Source organism: Wallemia mellicola (genome assembly GCF_000263375.1).
Source record: "Wallemia mellicola CBS 633.66 unplaced genomic scaffold WALSEscaffold_19, whole genome shotgun sequence".
Classification (NCBI taxonomy): domain Eukaryota; kingdom Fungi; phylum Basidiomycota; class Wallemiomycetes; order Wallemiales; family Wallemiaceae; genus Wallemia; species Wallemia mellicola.
Window position 1 is genome coordinate 174,508 of NW_006531976.1, and position 18,022 is coordinate 192,529.

At 36.9% G+C, this 18,022-nt stretch overlaps 11 protein-coding genes across 11 annotated transcripts; 8 read left to right on the plus strand and 3 right to left on the minus strand.

Annotated features, from left to right (window-relative positions):
- Positions 1–28: 28 nt before the first annotated feature.
- Positions 29–4,388, plus strand: WALSEDRAFT_61086 (hypothetical protein). The gene is made up of 8 exons (XM_006959703.1): positions 29–1,508; positions 1,562–1,598; positions 1,645–2,251; positions 2,303–2,528; positions 2,576–2,848; positions 2,896–2,990; positions 3,035–3,392; positions 3,438–4,388. The coding sequence occupies exons 1-3, from the start codon at positions 336–338 to the stop codon at positions 1,731–1,733; spliced, it is 1,299 nt and encodes a 432-aa protein (XP_006959765.1). The 5' UTR covers positions 29–335; the 3' UTR covers positions 1,734–2,251; positions 2,303–2,528; positions 2,576–2,848; positions 2,896–2,990; positions 3,035–3,392; positions 3,438–4,388.
- Positions 1,528–3,252, plus strand: WALSEDRAFT_33508 (hypothetical protein). Its single transcript, XM_006959704.1, has 5 exons — positions 1,528–2,251; positions 2,303–2,528; positions 2,576–2,848; positions 2,896–2,990; positions 3,035–3,252. Exons 3-5 carry the CDS (start codon positions 2,756–2,758, stop codon positions 3,201–3,203), a joined length of 357 nt encoding a protein of 118 aa, XP_006959766.1. The 5' UTR covers positions 1,528–2,251; positions 2,303–2,528; positions 2,576–2,755; the 3' UTR covers positions 3,204–3,252.
- On the minus strand, positions 1,761–2,629 carry WALSEDRAFT_29807 (MAGE-domain-containing protein; the record flags this gene model as incomplete). The annotated part of the gene is made up of 3 exons (XM_006959705.1): positions 1,761–2,251; positions 2,303–2,504; positions 2,576–2,629. 3 exons carry the CDS (start codon positions 2,627–2,629, stop codon positions 1,761–1,763), a joined length of 747 nt encoding a protein of 248 aa, XP_006959767.1.
- Positions 3,235–4,360, minus strand: WALSEDRAFT_33509 (Coproporphyrinogen oxidase). The gene is made up of 2 exons (XM_006959706.1): positions 3,437–4,360; positions 3,235–3,390 (listed from the first exon to the last, which is right to left on the minus strand). The coding sequence occupies exons 1-2, from the start codon at positions 4,262–4,264 to the stop codon at positions 3,247–3,249; spliced, it is 972 nt and encodes a 323-aa protein (XP_006959768.1). The 5' UTR covers positions 4,265–4,360; the 3' UTR covers positions 3,235–3,246.
- A 1,470-nt stretch (positions 4,389–5,858) lies between the features above and the next one.
- Positions 5,859–6,804, plus strand: WALSEDRAFT_20918 (mitochondrial carrier; the record flags this gene model as incomplete). The annotated part of the gene is made up of 2 exons (XM_006959707.1): positions 5,859–5,958; positions 6,008–6,804. Coding segments are annotated over 2 exons (897 nt in total), but the record flags the coding sequence as incomplete, so codon positions are not given.
- A 176-nt stretch (positions 6,805–6,980) lies between these two features.
- On the plus strand, positions 6,981–9,170 carry WALSEDRAFT_70036 (hypothetical protein; the record flags this gene model as incomplete). Its single annotated transcript, XM_006959708.1, has 9 exons — positions 6,981–7,031; positions 7,080–7,108; positions 7,156–7,213; positions 7,272–7,277; positions 7,326–7,454; positions 7,502–7,570; positions 7,851–8,657; positions 8,706–8,836; positions 8,888–9,170. 9 exons carry the CDS (start codon positions 6,981–6,983, stop codon positions 9,168–9,170), a joined length of 1,563 nt encoding a protein of 520 aa, XP_006959770.1.
- A 1,888-nt stretch (positions 9,171–11,058) lies between these two features.
- On the plus strand, positions 11,059–12,864 carry WALSEDRAFT_61089 (hypothetical protein). The gene is made up of 2 exons (XM_006959709.1): positions 11,059–11,281; positions 11,331–12,864. Exons 1-2 carry the CDS (start codon positions 11,104–11,106, stop codon positions 12,815–12,817), a joined length of 1,665 nt encoding a protein of 554 aa, XP_006959771.1. The 5' UTR covers positions 11,059–11,103; the 3' UTR covers positions 12,818–12,864.
- Positions 12,865–12,887: 23 nt separating this feature from the next.
- Positions 12,888–13,506, plus strand: WALSEDRAFT_58311 (hypothetical protein; the record flags this gene model as incomplete). Its single annotated transcript, XM_006959710.1, has 2 exons — positions 12,888–13,013; positions 13,064–13,506. 2 exons carry the CDS (start codon positions 12,888–12,890, stop codon positions 13,499–13,501), a joined length of 564 nt encoding a protein of 187 aa, XP_006959772.1. The 3' UTR covers positions 13,502–13,506.
- WALSEDRAFT_61090 (hypothetical protein) lies at positions 13,481–14,649 on the minus strand. The gene is made up of 3 exons (XM_006959711.1): positions 14,585–14,649; positions 13,956–14,537; positions 13,481–13,906 (listed from the first exon to the last, which is right to left on the minus strand). The coding sequence occupies exons 2-3, from the start codon at positions 14,469–14,471 to the stop codon at positions 13,583–13,585; spliced, it is 840 nt and encodes a 279-aa protein (XP_006959773.1). The 5' UTR covers positions 14,472–14,537; positions 14,585–14,649; the 3' UTR covers positions 13,481–13,582.
- Positions 14,650–14,779: 130 nt separating this feature from the next.
- Positions 14,780–16,707, plus strand: WALSEDRAFT_33512 (class II aaRS and biotin synthetase). Its single transcript, XM_006959712.1, has 2 exons — positions 14,780–16,393; positions 16,443–16,707. Exons 1-2 carry the CDS (start codon positions 15,446–15,448, stop codon positions 16,677–16,679), a joined length of 1,185 nt encoding a protein of 394 aa, XP_006959774.1. The 5' UTR covers positions 14,780–15,445; the 3' UTR covers positions 16,680–16,707.
- A 90-nt stretch (positions 16,708–16,797) lies between these two features.
- WALSEDRAFT_21043 (farnesyl pyrophosphate synthetase) lies at positions 16,798–17,891 on the plus strand (the record flags this gene model as incomplete). Its single annotated transcript, XM_006959713.1, has 2 exons — positions 16,798–17,058; positions 17,106–17,891. 2 exons carry the CDS (start codon positions 16,798–16,800, stop codon positions 17,889–17,891), a joined length of 1,047 nt encoding a protein of 348 aa, XP_006959775.1.
- Between the last annotated feature and the right edge of the window lie 131 nt (positions 17,892–18,022).

The following is an 18,022-nucleotide window of genomic DNA, read 5'->3' on the forward strand; positions in this document are numbered from 1 at the left end:
ATCTTTACACTTCAACTATGAGTTTATACGGTGGTATATTTTACGAAGAGAAAGAGGAGGATAAGGTAGAAACTAATAAACAAAACGAAAAACCTGAAGTAAAAGAACCAACGCCTCCGCCGGTAGCACCACCAAAGCCATCACAGAATTGGAATGCATCACTCAAGTTTGCACCTATAGCTCGTAAACCTAAGGCTGCTGCGGTTAGACCACCAATTCCATCCGGATTCACAAATGCTAGTATATCTAAGCCCACTAACAGTCGGATTGAATCACAACCTTTAAGTAGAGACAGCTCCGATAACACAAGTAGCAACAATTATAAAGCACCCTCAATGACAATAGATGATGACGACGTCAATGGCTTTAAAAATACTTTAATTGGTAAACGTATCCTAACAAAGAAAGAAAAAAAGATGAAAAAGAAAGGCCAATTACCACCTCCTGGACCAAGTTGGGATGACGATTATGATCCATATAAGCCAACAGATTATTCAGAGTATAAGCAATTCGCTGCATACTTAAAAGAGGAGCGGATTGCTAGAAAAGCAGAAGAGTTATCAAGAAGACAATACAGTTCATCAGAATACTCTGACAGTGATGATGATAAAGCTGATGAAAGCGATAGAGGGAAAAATAAAATGTTTGCTCCACCTTCAGTATATGATAATGATGAGCCTACTGTTATCAATAAGGAAGAAACTGGTGATGAGGTTTTCCAACGAAGATTAGCGATGTCGAGTGCTAGTGCTCAAAAGGCTAGAATGGACAATAGTGGAAATGATACCCCTGTGGTGATTGAGGTGAAGGAGGAAGAATACAAGGAAGTTTCACAACCACCAAAACTACAACTACAAGAGCAACAACAACCGCCACCACCAGCACCGACTACAATTGAAAACCTTCCTAACACCACAAAAGAATCAACTCCATCCCAAAGTCAACCAACTATGGAAGAGAGATTGAAAGCCTCACAGGCAGCTGCTGCAAGTATAGCAGAGAAATTCAGTAAACTCGTTCCCAAAAAGCCAACCCCAACTCAAACACCACCTCAGAATACAGAATTACCATCAGTAAAAAATGAAGTCGATGATTTCTTGTCGACTATTGAAGACTCGACAGTATCAAAAGAAGAACAAGATAGAGGTGAACATAAGGCAAAATTTGCTGAAAGATTTATGGCCATGCATGGTTGGAAGCAAGGTGAAGGTTTGGGTGCTAACAAAAGTGGTATAAAAGAGGCGCTCACGTTAGAGAGAAGTGAAAGTGGAGCCGGTGAGATTATTTCAAAAGAGGAAGCAAGATTGGATAGAGAAGCTAGAGATTTGTACGGCGAACCATCGAAAACCATCATCTTGCGGAATATGGTTTCAATTGATGAAGTCGACAATGAACTATCGCAGGAGATTGCAGAAGAATGCAACAAAAATGGTATCGTGGAGAGAGTGGTCATACACACACCTAGAGAATATAATGATCCTATCGATGCTGTTAAAATACTGGTAAAAGTAGGTAAACGAAAATTATGCTGAGAGTATTAGCTTATAATACTTATCTACAGTTCTCTGGATTAGTTGGTGCATACAAGAATGTGCGGGGTGAGTTTATCTCGATTAGTGAAAGTATTTTCTCATATTATTGCAGAATTAAATGGCAGATTCTTCGGTGGAAGTCAAGTAAAGGCGAGATATTATCCAGATAATGCATTTGACAGGGGTAACTATGATTTGTAATACTAGCGAAAATGTAAATTAGGAATTTTAACTGTTGTATTTGTGTCCAACACCTCTTTGTAAATCATCGAGGATTTTCTTGTCTATTTCAGCAGCAGCTTCACTATTCATATTACTATTCCTAGACTTATTTATTATTTCCAAAATAAACCGGCTGATATTATTCTCTCCAATTTCAACAATTGCGCGACTGCCCCAGCTATATTCATAATCGTGATTACCAACATTTGATTTCTTCTTTTCAAGGTAATTCTGCCGAGATAGAGTTGAAAGGAAGTTGTCGAGGAGTACTCTGCCTTCACCTGGCAATGGTTGATCTTTTGAAATGCCAAGTTTCTTCAGATTGGAAGTCAGTTGAACATCTGAAACTATGCCACCATTTCCATAAATAATTGCTAATATAGAGTGTAAAATGCCAATGTGGCTGATGTTTTCATGTCTACTAAAAGCTTCTGACTGATTATTCGGTTGTTCTGCTGTATTTATTAGCGCGTAAGCTCGTGTTCCAGTTTTAGGAGCTAAATAAGCGTGAGACTTGAAATTCAAACGAACAAATAGGAACTACTAACGTATATCTTCTAATTTTGCGCTTTCTTTAGGTGGTAATTCCCTCAACTCGTAACCAAATGTTGATCGTAGTATATCATTGGCACCATCGATAGCAGCTAATAATTCATCTTTACCTGAAATGTTACACTTCTTCGTTATCTCATCCTTCCTCAGGGCTGTTCTTCTACCTTCTGCTGATAAAGCCAGACGAACGAGAGATGACTGCTGTTTTTTATATTTACGATTCTTTTTTATATTAATAATGCTATCATTTTGCTTTATGGTTAACCTACTGTTATATTATCAGAATAATTATCCATTCTGACATCTTCTTCGCTATCAGACATATTGAGTGTATATAAAGAAGATAGTATGATAGTATCTTATTGAATAAAGATCATTCTATTCCTTGAAAATTAGCATTTCAAAGGATCCAGATTATCAGCTTAGTAATCCACCACCAAGACAGAAAAATGCCATCATTATCAGAAAGTGCAGCTGCAGTAATGCCATCAATACAAGAGAAGCTTGCTATTATTAGCGGCCCATTCAATGTACTCGCAAAGGTAAGCAGCGATTATCGGATTACCAAAATACTCACAATGCTACCCAGGTCGTAGTAGAACAAGGACACGCTGACGAAGTTGAAGCACTGTTGAAAGAAGTCGCTGAACTCGCTAGAAGCGATAAAGAACCAGAAACTTTGACGTATGTTTTTCATTCGCTTATCAACCATTCTAACATTACCGTAGTTACCGTATCTCAAGAGGTATCAAGGCTGATGATCACACTTTCATTGTTTACGAAGAATACACAGGTCCAGTAGGATTAGGTGTACACACTTCTTCACCACAGTTTCAAAAATTGGCTGCATACCCACATGTCGTCAAGGCTGATTTGGAAGTTTACAAGGAATTTTAAATCAAATATTATGTATCAGTAATATAGTTTCATTTTAGATACTCTAAACCCAGTCGACTGGATTTTGAAGTATGCGTTGAAATTCTCCCTCAGGCGTATTTTCGAGTGTACCGACATCTGTCATGTACTCCCAACGAGCAGTTGATGGTAAACTCATAAGTATACTCTCTATACGAGCTCCTCCTGCCTTTGAAATCACATCAATTATGTCTTGCTAATAAAATACTACTCACATTTAAACCAAACTTCGTTCCACGATCGTGTACCAAGTTAAACTCAACGTATCTTCCTCTACGCAGCTCCTGCCAGCGTTTGTGTTGTTCAGTGTATGGTATCTCTTTCCTTTTTTCAACAATTGGTACATAAGAGTTGAGGAATGAGTCACCACATTCTCGTATAAATCCAAATAACTCTTCCGGTGACTTTCGTCTAGCAAGCTCAGAGCCAGGTGTAAGATCATCGAAGAATATACCACCAACACCTCTACACTCTTTACGATGTGGTATATAGAAGTATTTATCAGCCCACTGCTTAAAGTCTTGGTAGAATGTACTATCATGTTTATCACAAGCGTGCTTGATGACCGAGTGAAAATGTTTAGCATCATCTTGGTTGAGATATATAGGTGTGAGATCACTACCACCGCCAAACCAGGAGAAGATAGGCTGAGTTGAGCTATCCGATGGATCAGAATTCTTTGCGTATAATTCGAAATAACGGTAATTTGCGTGTACTGTTGGACAAAATGGATTCCTTGGGTGTATAATCAATGATAAACCAACAGCACTGAATGGTAAAGATGCATTACTATCTGGATCATAGGGAATACCTTTATGATTAGCTCTCATTTGTAAAATACCTGCAGGTGGTAAATTACCGTGTACAATCGAGACGCCAACGCCTGCTTTTTCTATGTGATTACCATTTTGTAAAACACAACTAATACCTTCACCACCTTCTTTCCTTTGCCACTTATCAACTCTAAAAGGTGTTTTACTATCGTCTAGTTTCGTTATACCCTCAACTATCCTCGATTGGAGGTCTTTTACATAAATTGACATCTTATCTCGCATACGATCTTGTTGACATTCGATTGGAGTGTAGTTATAATATAGTATTGTTGATGCAGATGCGCCAGTAGCTAATATAGTCGAAAACGTTTTGAATCCATTTTTTAGCATCTTTCGTGGTTGAAGGAAGAAGGAAGACAAACTTTAATGATTGTCTTTAATTAGAGAAAGTATAAATCACACTAATTGTTGCTGCTTTTAGCATATATAATAACATTTGCAGTGACAGCAATGCATTAATAGCAAACGACTGTATACGTCATAATGAATGTGTCAAAATTAGAAATGCTAAGAGACCATGCATAGATTAAGGAAACTGTGAAAAAATACTGTTCAAATATTTAATGAGTGAATAAATACAGTAGTTCGCTAGAAACCCTCCAAATTTATGACACGCATAGATATATATAGCGATAGCTTTAGTACTATACTAACACGTAAGAACAAAGTATTTTATTTTATTTAAAATTTACAGAAAAATTCTTAGAAGAAGATAAAAATAAATCGAGAACTATTTTTGTCAAGGATGCCAAGATAAATAGTCCGCCAAGATTTGAAAATAACAATTCAGACTTTCTAATGTAGAAATTATTGAAATAAACTAAAATATTGTATCAGATATGTTTGTTATCGACGATTATGGTCAACCTAGACGAACTCCTTGAGTCTTATAGCAAAGATGGCAACAATGACAGAGATCTCCTGATCTCAATATTAAAAGCTAAACAAGCGGAGGATGAAGTGAGTTTTATATAAAGAGATACACCATAAAGCTAATAACTATAGTATCACACTGCTATTATAAATGCTAGAACTGAATACAGCAAATCTGTCAGATTACAATACAAATGTCAACAATTTAATACTAATAATAACAAGCATCCTAATACACCACCATATTCACCCAACAGCTCAGAATCCTCTAGACAATCATCGCCATCTGAGTACAACAGAGAGGATGTAATAAACGCATTAAAGCATAAACTACGGTCGTCGCAATAATTTATCCGCCTTTTTCTTTATTTATTTTGTATATCAACCGCCATATATGTACTTTTATTTACCTCATTTCATCAATACAGCGATCATCATCTCAGGCATCAATGTCTTCACTAAGGAAGAACTACATCACTAACAAACCAAATGGCTGGACATTCTCTGATATACCAAGTAATCCTTCAACTAGCCTCGAGAGATTCCCAAATTCATCTGCTAATGTAGGCTTATACAATAATAACTCGATACAGGAAGCATCGACAATTGTTAAGCAATTAGTCGCGACTTCTTTACTGCAGTTTGGTGCTACAAGTTTTAGTATGCCCTTTGAAGTCGGCAAGTTGCTTCTACAAGTCCAATACACCCCAAAGAATCGACAACACCAACAAAGCGAGCAAGAGCTTATCGAATCAGAGGAATCTGACGATGATAAGGACGTTAGTCTTTCTTAATTTATTTTATCCCTTTTAACATCTCACAGGACTCAAATTACTTTCGCTTCCAGGATGACGAGTTGAACGTTCAAAGATCACAACTTAAACAATCCAAACCACCAATATCCAAAGACGTAGACGGTTATCTCAATCAACGCCCTTCTTATTTGATTCCTCTTCAGGTTGATGGCGGCGTTTGGAGGATGATGCGAGCTTTAACCAAATCATCTGAAGGTTTCTTTGCATTATGGAAAGGTATGTCTAATGTTAAGATACCATACGTTTATTTAACATCCATTTATAGGCACTCTAACTTCATGTATTTTCGATATCGCCTTTTCAACATTGCAACCATTAGCATTATCAAGTCTATCAGCGATATTCTTGCCTTCAAACACCCTATCATTCTTACCAATCCATCAATTACCACACCCATTTAAGCCCCTCTCTGTTCACGTTCTAGCGCATACATTAACCTCAATTGCACTCTCACCACTTGATTTGGTACGGACGCGAATGATAGTACAAGCCACATCAACCACTAGTTCTAACGTCTCTAGACGAGCATATAGCGGTCCAATTGATGCACTTCGTAAGATATCAAGTCAAGAAGGTGGTTGGCAATCCATGTGGACTCATCCAAACCTATTATTCCCAACAATCGTAGAATCATCATTGAAGTCATTATTACAACTCTGTGGTCCACTAATTATTGAAAGATTATTGGGTGTATCAATCGATAGCCGTCCAGCTACATACGCGATCTGTGAATTACTATGGTCAATCGGTTCAATGACTCTCAGCTTACCACTTGAAACTGTGAGAAGACGTTTACAAATACAGGATAGGTCATTAGTTAAAATGCCACAAGCTGGTAAATTCACTCCATGCGTAGAGACACGTCCAATACCTTCTGCTGGTATCGTTGAAACTATCTATAGGATAGTGACTGAAGAAACATCTGAATCAACTGATAGTAGATGGGCAGGTTTCAAATCATTATTTAGAGGTTTCACTATGGGTACCAGTGCAAGTTCCCTCGTATTCATCCTAGGTATGTTTGGTGGCGTGGATGCTGCTGAAGGTTGGACGGAAATCTAGAAGAATAACTCAGGTATTATGTTTTACGAAGTTATAATTCATGTAATTTTCAATTCACAATGATATTAGACATCTAGCTTTAGTGGAAATATCATTTCCTTCGAGCAAATGAAATTTCCTTTTGTAGGTATGACATTCCTTTGCATTTTCTTTTCGCATTTTAGTGCTTTACTGCCATGTCCTATTATTTAGATGCATGCATAAACCCTGCTTGGATATCACCGCCTGTGGGTGTCATGCGCTGCTGTTTTTCAACAACTGATTGCTATGTTCAGTGCAATGAATTCCTAGAGTTATTGCTTTGGTGAGCCTAGAAACGGATACTCTCAGTACCAACTAAATCACAAATAGCCTCCTCGACCATTGCCCTGCTGTTCAACTCTGTTGTGAAGTCAAACAGGGGTTTTACGTTTAAGATGTACAGTGTTCAATCAAGTTAAAAGAAAAACACTAACAGCCATTTAAAGGTCCCTGTAAGTGTTCCTTTTGCGTATATTTTTCTTACTCACTGAGTAACCTAGATTTTACGGGAGATGCTTGACGATAATTTGAATGTTTTATTATTCAACACTACGAGGTATCCTTATATCAGTGACAGAAATATAGATGTATTTGATAAGTTTATTGGTCTCTGCGAGGAATATTTCACCGTGAGTGATATTGTCTTGCATAATATCGTATCTAATAACATCCTTAGAAAGCTTCATTTTGTCTCATGGGACGTTTACAAGATAAAGAGACCTGTAATGACCTCAATTACAAGAAAGTAGATTATCTCTTCGAAATAGACAGCGACTGCCTTTTCTATGGTGATTGGCGGGGCATTCTCAACTTGAAACCCAAAGCGAGGATCTACAAATCCGGAAAATACATTCACAGTGACTACACTATAATTAGTTACATGCCAATTGATAATATAGCAATCACAAGAAGTATTCTAGAGAATTTGAGATTCCAAAATTATGAAAGTTTGGCGAAAACTGCTCATATTTTAATGAGAGAGATCAAAAATATACTTTCTATCAAAAGACTCACGAGGAAAACAGTCACTAGTTTCACAAATAAAGGATGTCTGCAGCGAGAGAAGTGCCCTCAAGTCACAATCTCATCTCAGAAAAGTTACAAGCGAGCTTGGAGATTATGACAAATACGACCGCGTTTCCTTGCTTCAATCAAAGGTACAGATAATCAACAATCTTTACCCTTACACTGGTAAGCAGATAGAATGGAAGGATCTAAATACAAGAATAGAATACAAGAATGTGTGCAAGTCTACCGGCGAGCAGATTATTTGGTGTCCAGTCAGAAACAACATTAAGTTGGAGATTATTATGAAAAAGAACTGTGCGATGATCAACGTGGGCGAAACACTGCAGCAATGTCGTGATAATCCGCTCGTCTTGTTTACAGGAAAAGAGATGATGAATTTGTTAAAGATCATTGAAGAATCTGAAAAGTCCAAAAACGAACGTGTTATCGTATCTCAATCCTATTTTTCGAAACTGGATAAAAGTATAGAACGGTTTTACGTTTCTGGTAAAATTGATCAAGGAATGGAATATCATAAGCACTATCATAAACTATTGTTAATACAAGCGCAATTGAAGTACATTAGTCAAATATCAATCAAAACCAAGCCAGAAGTGCTCTTCACAAAAGACAAAAATGAAGATTATGACAAAGAGAATGAGAATTTTCATTTAAACATAAAAGTTTATTCTTGTCATATTCACTATAACGACTACACAAATGCTCTCCTCAAGAGATCGACATCAGCTAAAATAATAGCACCTATCGATAATCGGAAAGCCTCTGTTAATGAAGAAGTTGAAAAAGCCTCGGATGTTATTGCAGTAAGTTGAATACTCTATATGCAGAAATGATAATAAAGTTTTACACAGGAAGTTGGTCGTTGGAATATTAATAAAGGCGTCTTCAAATGTGAAGCTGCTGCAAAATTAGTCAATAGCAAAGGTCGACTTTACGTACTTAATGTCCCACCTTTTGGTACTAGCCTATTTCGCCAAATCCAGTAAGTAAGCCAGGAGAAACTTGGCTCTGTTGCTGATGAACATATTCTTAGTTCTGGCGACTCAGAAACAAACGCGCATACCGAATCTATCACAACTATTACAGATACCACAAGTAATAGCCCACCACCACACGCTAACAAACTTCTTATTGAAGAACCCATTGACGAAAATTCTTCTAATGAAAATATCAATCACAACATTAGCCACAGCACAAGTAATATGAGAATACCAGTTTTACCAGTGTTTTCAGGAGATACAATCTCAACCCCTAAAGCAACATTTGATAAATTCAAAAGAAAACACTACCACAATATTAAGACCAATACAGAATAACACCAAACAGAGATATAAAAAAATAACCCGAATAACCTAAATAAACAATCAATATAGCGCTCATAATAACAAATTCCCAATATCAGCTTTCAGGAGTATTCTCCATTAATAATTTCAATATTCTCATTTTAACGATGTAATATAGCAAAACGCTCGTTCTCAACTCCATCAATCAAGTAACAACAACATTTATTACAAGCTCATTTCCAGTTGTTTGTATATGGTCACCCATTTTCAGCTTCCTCCCAGTCTTTTACAGGCTTTTTTTTTGTATTGAATGGCCAACGTCATGAATAAAGAAATCAAAGAGATACATAATACTTTTAGTAATTTCATCTGATTTTTCTTACGGTAATGTCTCATTCCGCTTTAATGACTGATGGTATCGATAATATACGAGATGCTTTGAGACAGTAGCAAATGTTTGATAGTTTACTATTCCTTCTACACTTTTAGAAGCCAAGCAAATTCATAGTTCATCGATAATTGAAATGGGAAAATTCCAAAGTGTTTGATATTTATATATTGGACAACGGAGCATATGTTATTGATCTACACTAAGACGAGGTGTTTTGAGAAGTATTAAATGTACCAATTCTAGCAAAATACTTGAAATGGGCTTTTCTATTTCATTTCCCTACTTATAACGGTGATTTTTAATTAGTATCAATCAGTAATGGATCATTATGATTTTGCCATATTCATCTACACCATTTCAGCTTATCCTTGGAAAGGTAAGATAAGTTATATTCCACAAGAACAAGTTTTTAACAGAGATATACGTAGAGTCCATGTGATGTTCGCAACAAGATGTACCTCAACCTACTTACAAATTATAAATCGACAAAACACTTACAAAGTGCACAAAGAAAATCCATTAATCTTCATGGCATATGTTACTCTCTGTGTTATCTAGTTTGAATGTATGACGTTATTAACTGATTGATAAGCCCTGATTTCGGCCCATAAGTTTTCTTTTCAAACGAAAAAGTCATAAACATATGAGCTAAACTTATAGAAACGTAACTTGCCTTAACCGAGCTACTTTTAAGATTCGTTCAAAGAGTCTTGGACATGAACAGTAGACTGATGAAGAGCGGTCAAACATCTTCGAAAAGTTTCTCTTCAGCAAATGCACTAAGTCCAATTGTCAACACAACGAAAATGATCAAGGGAGTCTTTGACTTAAAATTTGCGTCTGCAAAGGATATTTTGTGCTTATTCACAATAAGTAATGATAGAAGAAAGAAGATTGACAACTGGAGTATATCAGTTACTGTAGAACTAAAATGGAATTGGTATTAATAGTACACTAATCTCAGCGGCTTATGCGAAATCTCGACAAATACTCAGTGAAAATGAAGGAAGATGAAGTAAGTCACTTACATCTTCTCAATTATCAATGTACAGCTCGCATTGAGAAATACCAAGGCAACAGTATCAACTATTCGTGTGACGTAACTTAACTTTGGCCTGTGAAAATGTCCCGAGTTTTATCTTGATATAAATTTGCTTGAACTTTGAGTTAAAAAGTAAATTGAATACGAATGCCAAATCTAAGTAATTCAATGTTTGGACCATCTCATCAATGCTCAGTGGTTATTGGCCTAGCCTTATTTCCAATCATCGAACAGCTTACCAAGACAGTTTTCTCATTCATAGACAACGCCTTCATGTATAGGGCAGATAAAGTAGCATGTGAAGTAAGACAACTTTAAAGCGCAATTTATTGTTATCAATTGAATGTTTACATTTCCTAATCTCAATAGAATTGAGAAGTGATCTAATCTTCGATTTTTCGCTATATCTCTTTTATTTATTTGAAAACAACAGTTATTAATAACTAATTTAATAATAACTAAAATAAACCCTCCCTGCTCTTCTTCTAGACGACCATCATCACCGAACGGTTGCGTAATTAATTCAAGTAAAAATGAATGGATTAAATACATTCATTAGCTTATTTATATTATTATCAGTAGTTTTTGGTTATACTGTTCCAATATCAGACTTAGATGATTTCAGACAAGCGTGTAGTGGTATATGGAATAGCAAAGATGCGGGAATATCCGTTTACTTTGATCAATCATCTCATGGTCAAGCAGCACTTGGTGAGTTTAGATTATAGTTAGATTCTTTCCGTACTTAACAATTACATAGGTATTTGGGAATGGAGTGATCTCAATGCACTAGGAAAATATCCAGATAACGCTGATCCAACTGTTATTGCGAAATCTTACGTATGCACAACATCCGCATTACAATCAAACCTCTGCCAAGAAAAGGATTTAGGAAAGTTCATTGTTGATAACAGCCAGATTAAAGAAGGAAAAAAGTCATCAATTTGGACAACGGCAGCAAGGTTTAATGAAATGCAAGTTGGTAGTTCAACAACAATATCAGATGGTGATGCAGAGGAAACGATCGGTGGAATTGAGAAAAGAGAAGTTTACAAGGTAAATAACGGTCCATTTCATTATGATGTATCACGTCCTGGCTATTATTGCGTTGGTAGCATTCCTATCACAGTATCAGGTGTTAATGCAGTAGATGATAAAAATATTCATGCAAGTTTCAATGGTGTTGTCACTTTTCATGATACTAAAAGATCAGAATTACCTGCATCCGATATACCCAAATTAACATTCTACTTGGTTATGTTTTTCGTTTACATATTCACAGGTATCGTTTGGTCTTACATGTGTTATCAACACCGTGGTCAATTACTTATGGTTCAACATTTCATAAGTGCTTTGATCGTCTTCTTAGTTGTTGAAATGATACTTAATTGGGGTTACTATAAGTATCTCGACAAGCATTCTTATACAGGTGTTTCAACATTTTTATTATGCTTATGTGCTGTTTTTGCAGCACTCCGATCAGCATATTCTTTAGGATTAGTACTGAGTGTTAGTTTGGGTTGGGCTGTCGTAAGGCAAACTCTAGAGAAGCCACTAATAAAAAAGATTGCAACTTTGGTAGCTGCACACGTAATTTTTGGTGTAGTAAATGCAATCGGTACTGTTATTATTAGCTTCGAAGATGCTTCCATTATTTCACTCATTTTCGTTATTATTCCATTAGCAGTTACACAGTCAGTTGGATTATTATGGACATTCTATGCACTTCAACATACTATCAAACACCTTGAAGCTAAGCATCAACAATTCAAATTAAGAATGTATAAGAATGTCTATAGGATTCTCATAGCTGCACAATTGATTATAATATTCTTTTTTGGATTCGCAACTTTCACATTCTCAAGCAGATTAGATGAAAACTTCGAACCAAATAATTGGAAATCAAGATGGTTCTTGATAGATGGATGGTCTACGATATTATATTACATAGTTTTCGTTTCTTTGGCCTTCCTTTGGAAGCCATCTTCACATCATTCAAGGTTAGCTTTGAGTGAGGAAGTTCCTGTTAATGAAGAGGACGTTGAAGAATATGAAATCGCTGAAAGAGGATACAACCATCAAGCGCAAAATGATCAAGGATATGCTAACGTTGATCAAGAAGACTATCATACAGAAGAGACAGTATTTGCTATTGATGATGAAGAGGAAGATGACCACCACAAGAAGAGTGATGAATATGAAAGACAAGCGCGTGAAAGACAAGAACTTCTTGGAAAGAACGACTAAAATTTCTATTGTAGATACCAGAATATATTCTTTATATTATATTTCTCATCCTTCTACACTCACTATCATCATGATCGTATTACCAGGGCAACCAGTATCAGATAATTCGGATAAAATAAAGCACAGGGAGAGTGTATATGAAAGAAGTGATAAATTAATTTCATCAACTATCGGTAAATTGAGTAAAAGTGAAGATGTAAGTGTCTTCTTCAATCTGACTAGATAATAAATTGATATAGAATACAGTCAATAAGAGTAGAGAGTGCCCATAAGAATGCACAACCATTACCTGAAATAGATAGTGAAGTACTCGCTACAGTTGTACGCTTAAATAGTAAGCAAGCAACCTTACAATTGGATGTGATAGACGGAGTACCTTGTACAAACAATTCACAAGATAGTAGCTTTCAAGCTATACTTCGAAGTCAAGATGTTCGTCAAACAGATAAAGATAGAGTAAAAATGTACAATTGCGTTAGGCCTGGTGATATTGTTAGAGCTAGTGTTATAAGTCTAGGTGATGCAAAAAATTATTATTTAAGTACAGCGAAGAATGAATTAGGTGTAGTTTTCGCTACTTCAGAATATGGAAACCCAATGATACCAATAAGTTGGGAATCAATGAAAGATATTCAAACAGATACAATTGAGCAACGAAAATGCGCTAAACCAACGCCATTATAGACTATTAATATATGTACAAGAATGAATTGATTGTTTTGTGTATTTGTATTTGAATTTGTTCGGGTATAACAGAAACTAAAATTAGTGCGATGAAAATGATTTATGCAATGGTTCTGAAATCGTTGACGTTGAAGATGCTGTAGCTGCCCTTAAAAATTCCTCCCTTTGACTTGGTAATGGGTTTTGCGAATGTGAATGTCTGCGAGCGTTAGCGTTAGCGTTGACGTTCGGGTTGAAGTTGCTTGAGTCAGCTTCATTAGTATACATTGAGCGTGGTTTTGAAGGTGGGTTGAAAGTTGCGTCCCTTGTGTCCCTTGAAGGTACCTCTTTTGGTTGAGTAGGTGGTACCTGTGGTGTCATCATTGATTTGATTTTATCCATCAGTCCATCTAACGCGTCAATTTGCTGCGATTTATTAGTAATATGTCAAATAACGGTAAAAAAGTACACTAACATTCTTATGGCTCATTTGACTGTTACCATTTGAGGCATTTATAGTCCTTGCATACCTAGATCTCGGTAATTTTACGCGTATTTTATCGAATTTATAATTAATTGCGGACGAAGGTGGGTAGAAGGGTATCTTGGTAGTCAACGGTTGAGGCTTAGAGGTGTTGTTGTATGGTAATTTAACTTTTGGTTTACGCCATGGAGGTGGTGATTGTTGAGTTTGTTGAGTTTGCAGCTGTTGCTGAGCATGAATACGAGCAGTCCAAGGATTGTAACGTGGAATGTTAGGGTTGCGCGTGAGAATACTCTTCTGTGGAGGTTCAGCTGGTTGCTGAGCTGCTCTCTCCCTTGCTAACTGCTGCTCTCTAGCCATAGCTGTTTGCTGTCTAGCTAATTCTTGTTCTTTGGACAATTTCTGGGCCAACTCATCAGCCTTCTTTTGAGCTCTTTGCTGGGCTTCCAAACGCTCAGATTCTTCTTCCTGTCTGCGTTGTTTAGCTCTTAAAGCAGCCATATGCATCTCGTCATTTTGAGAAGCCGTGGGTTCTAACAAAATGTCATCATTATCATCAATCTCATCCCAATGCTTTAATTCTTTTAATTGCTTCCAAGCGGACTGTTGATTAACTTTACCTGTCAACAATTTCGGCGGTGTCTGAACGGGTGAGCTGGCTTTCGTACCAGAAGAAAGAAATCTCTTATTAATATTCAAAGGTTTGTATTCTTTCTTATTTTCCATTAATTTTTTATTTTTAATATAGACTTGTCAAACGACTAACTCGTTGAATGTGGAAACGATATATCAATTATTTAAAGATGGGAGATAAAAAAATTGTCGCACCAGATGCATTGAGAGCTCAAGCAGCTGTACAGCAATCAAAAGTTGAAACTCTCCAGTCTGAGCAATCTGCCACGCCTGACATAAACTCTGAGTTAAACAAGAAAAAGGAGATCGACGAAGCTGTTAATAAAAGTTTGAAAGAGAAGAAGAAATTAGATGGCAGCTTACAAGAGGAGCAAGTTAAGTCTGAATATCTCAGTGAGCAGTCAAAGAATGTCAAGAATGAATCAACCGGTCATATCAGACAGACTGAGGAGACACAAAAGAAATCTTTGCAGAAGGAGGGCGGTACTTTGAAGAATAAGACAAAGTCAAACACTCCAAAATACAACTTAAAGACACCTAAAGGTACAAAAGATTGGTCTCCTTTGGAAATGTCTGTTAGAGAGCACATTTTCAATACTATAACAGGTGTCTTCAAAAAACACGGTGGTGTTACGATCGATACACCTGTTTTCGAATTGAAAGAAATCCTTGCTGGTAAATACGGTGAAGATAGCAAGCTTATCTACGATTTGCAAGATCAAGGTGGTGAAATTTGCAGCTTAAGATATGATTTAACTGTACCATTCGCTAGATACTTAGCCGCAAACTCTATACCTTCAATTAAGCGTTATCACATCGCAAAAGTATATAGAAGAGATCAACCTGCGATGACAAAAGGTAGAATGAGAGAATTCTATCAATGCGATTTCGATATTGCAGGTTCATTCGATCCTATGATCCCAGACGCTGAAGTTTTGGCGATCCTCTCTGAAACTCTTTCAAAATTAGACGTCGGTCCATTCACTATCAAGATTAATCACAGAAAGATTTTAGATGGTATCTTTGAACTTTCTGGTGTACCACAAGATAAAATCCGTACCATTTCATCAGCAGTTGATAAATTAGACAAACTCCCTTGGGAAGACGTGAAGAAGGAAATGACAGATGAAAAAGGCTTGGATAGCGAGGTTGCTGATAGAATTGGTGAATATGTCAAACTCTCTGGTGGTAGAGACCTGCTTGAGAAACTCCAACAAGACTCAAAGATGCAGTCAAATGAGAAAGCCAAGAAAGGTATCGAAGAGATGGAGATCTTGCTCAACTATTTGGAAATCTTCGGTGTACTTCCACAACTCTCATTTGATTTGAGTTTAGCAAGAGGTTTAGATTACTACACAGGTGTCATTTATGAAGCTGTTGTTGAAGGTAGTAAAGCACCAGTTCTTGCGCCTGCAGCAACTGCAGCACCTGCGGGCTCAAAGTTACAACCACCGGTCGTCAAGCACACTGGTACGAAGAAGGGATCTAAGGATGCAGAATTAAAGCACGAATCAGATATTGATGAATCCCAAATTGGTGTTGGTAGTATAGCCGCAGGTGGTAGATATGATGAACTTGCTGGTATGTTTGCAGGTGGTGCTGCCAAGGATCAAATTCCATGCGTTGGTATCAGTATCGGTGTTGAAAGAGTTTTCTCTATTTTGATGCAAAGAGTTGAAAAAGAACAGCAAGCATCAAGAGCAAAGCAAACTGAAGTTTATGTTATGGCAATTGGTGATGGTTTGTTAGCCGAACGTATGCAAGTTGCCAAGCAATTGTGGGACAACAATATTAAGGTAGGATCCACGTTATGATTTCTTTAACCTCCCTTTGACACTCTTACAGGCAGAGTTCTTCTACAAAGCGAAGCCAAAACTTCCAAAGCAATTCGAAGTCGTTGACAAAGAACGTATTCCATTTGGATTGTTGTTAGCACCACGTGAATGGAACGAAGGCCAAGTTAGAATCAAGGAGCAAAAGGGCAAAGAAGATGGTTCAGGTGATGGTGATTTAATTAATATTAAGGATTTGATACCTGAATTGTCTGGACGTATATCTGAATGGAGGAAGAATGGATTTTAGAAGTGTAAATATCTTACGAACGTTTAAAAAGCATTAATATTATTTTTTTTAACTTTTCATTTTCATTTCGACGTGACTGCATAATCAGGTCATAGTGTGCTCTTCATCAATTTCAATAATGTCTGAGAAGCAAATCGCTAGAGAAAGGTTCCAAGCTGTTTTCAGCAAAATATCTGATGAATGTTTGCAATATTTGAGGGACAATCAAATGCCAGCTGAAGCTGTAAAATGGTTTGATGATAATTTACAATACAACACACCAGGTGGAAAGTTGAACAGAGGAATGAGCGTTGTAGATACCTACGCAATCTTAAAGGGTGGTGAACTCAGTGATGCAGAGTACGAAAAAGCTGCTATCCTCGGCTGGTGTATTGAATTGGTAAGGGGTTTTATTTTACAATGGTGATTTCTGATCAAGACATACAGCTTCAAGCATACTTCCTTGTCGCTGATGATATGATGGATGGATCCATCACTAGAAGAGGTCAACCTTGTTGGTACAGACAACCACAAGTTGGTAACATCGCGATCAACGATGCTTTCATGTTAGAAGCAGCAATATACCACATTCTCAAGCTTCACTTTAAGAAAGAATCTTACTACGGTGATTTGTTAGAATTATTCCATGATATTACTTTCAAGACTGAATTGGGTCAATTAGTTGATTTGATAACAGCGGATGAGGAACATGTCGATTTATCAAAATTCAGCTTAGAGAAGCATCACTATATTGTCGTTTACAAGACAGCATTCTATTCTTTCTACTTACCAGTCGCTTTAGCTATGTACATGGCAGGGTTATCTGATGAGAAGCAACACCAAAATGCACTTGATGTGCTCATACCTTTAGGTGAATACTTCCAAGTACAAGATGACTACTTGGATGCTTTCGGTAAACCAGAACAAATTGGTAAAATTGGCACAGATATTGAAGACAACAAATGCAGTTGGTGCGTATGTATCGCTTTACAACTAGCAAACCAAGATCAAAGAAAGACTCTCGATGATAACTATGGTCGTAAAAACCCAGACCAAGCTAGCAAAATCAAGGAATTATACGCCGAATTGGCTATAGAAGATAAATTTAAGTCATACGAAAAGGATGCACATGATAGAATCGTTGACTTGATTGAAAAGATTGATGAATCTTCTGGTATGCGCAAGCAAGTTTACTACGCTTTCCTCTATAAGGTTTTCGGTAGAACAAAGTAAGTGATTAGACATCAGTGTTATAAAATATACATTCTCGAATCCTTGGATCATTTTTAGCTGCTGGTGCATTGAGTATCTCCAATAACTGCTCTGGCGGTTCCATATCTAACTCCTGTGCACGCTTAAAGCGT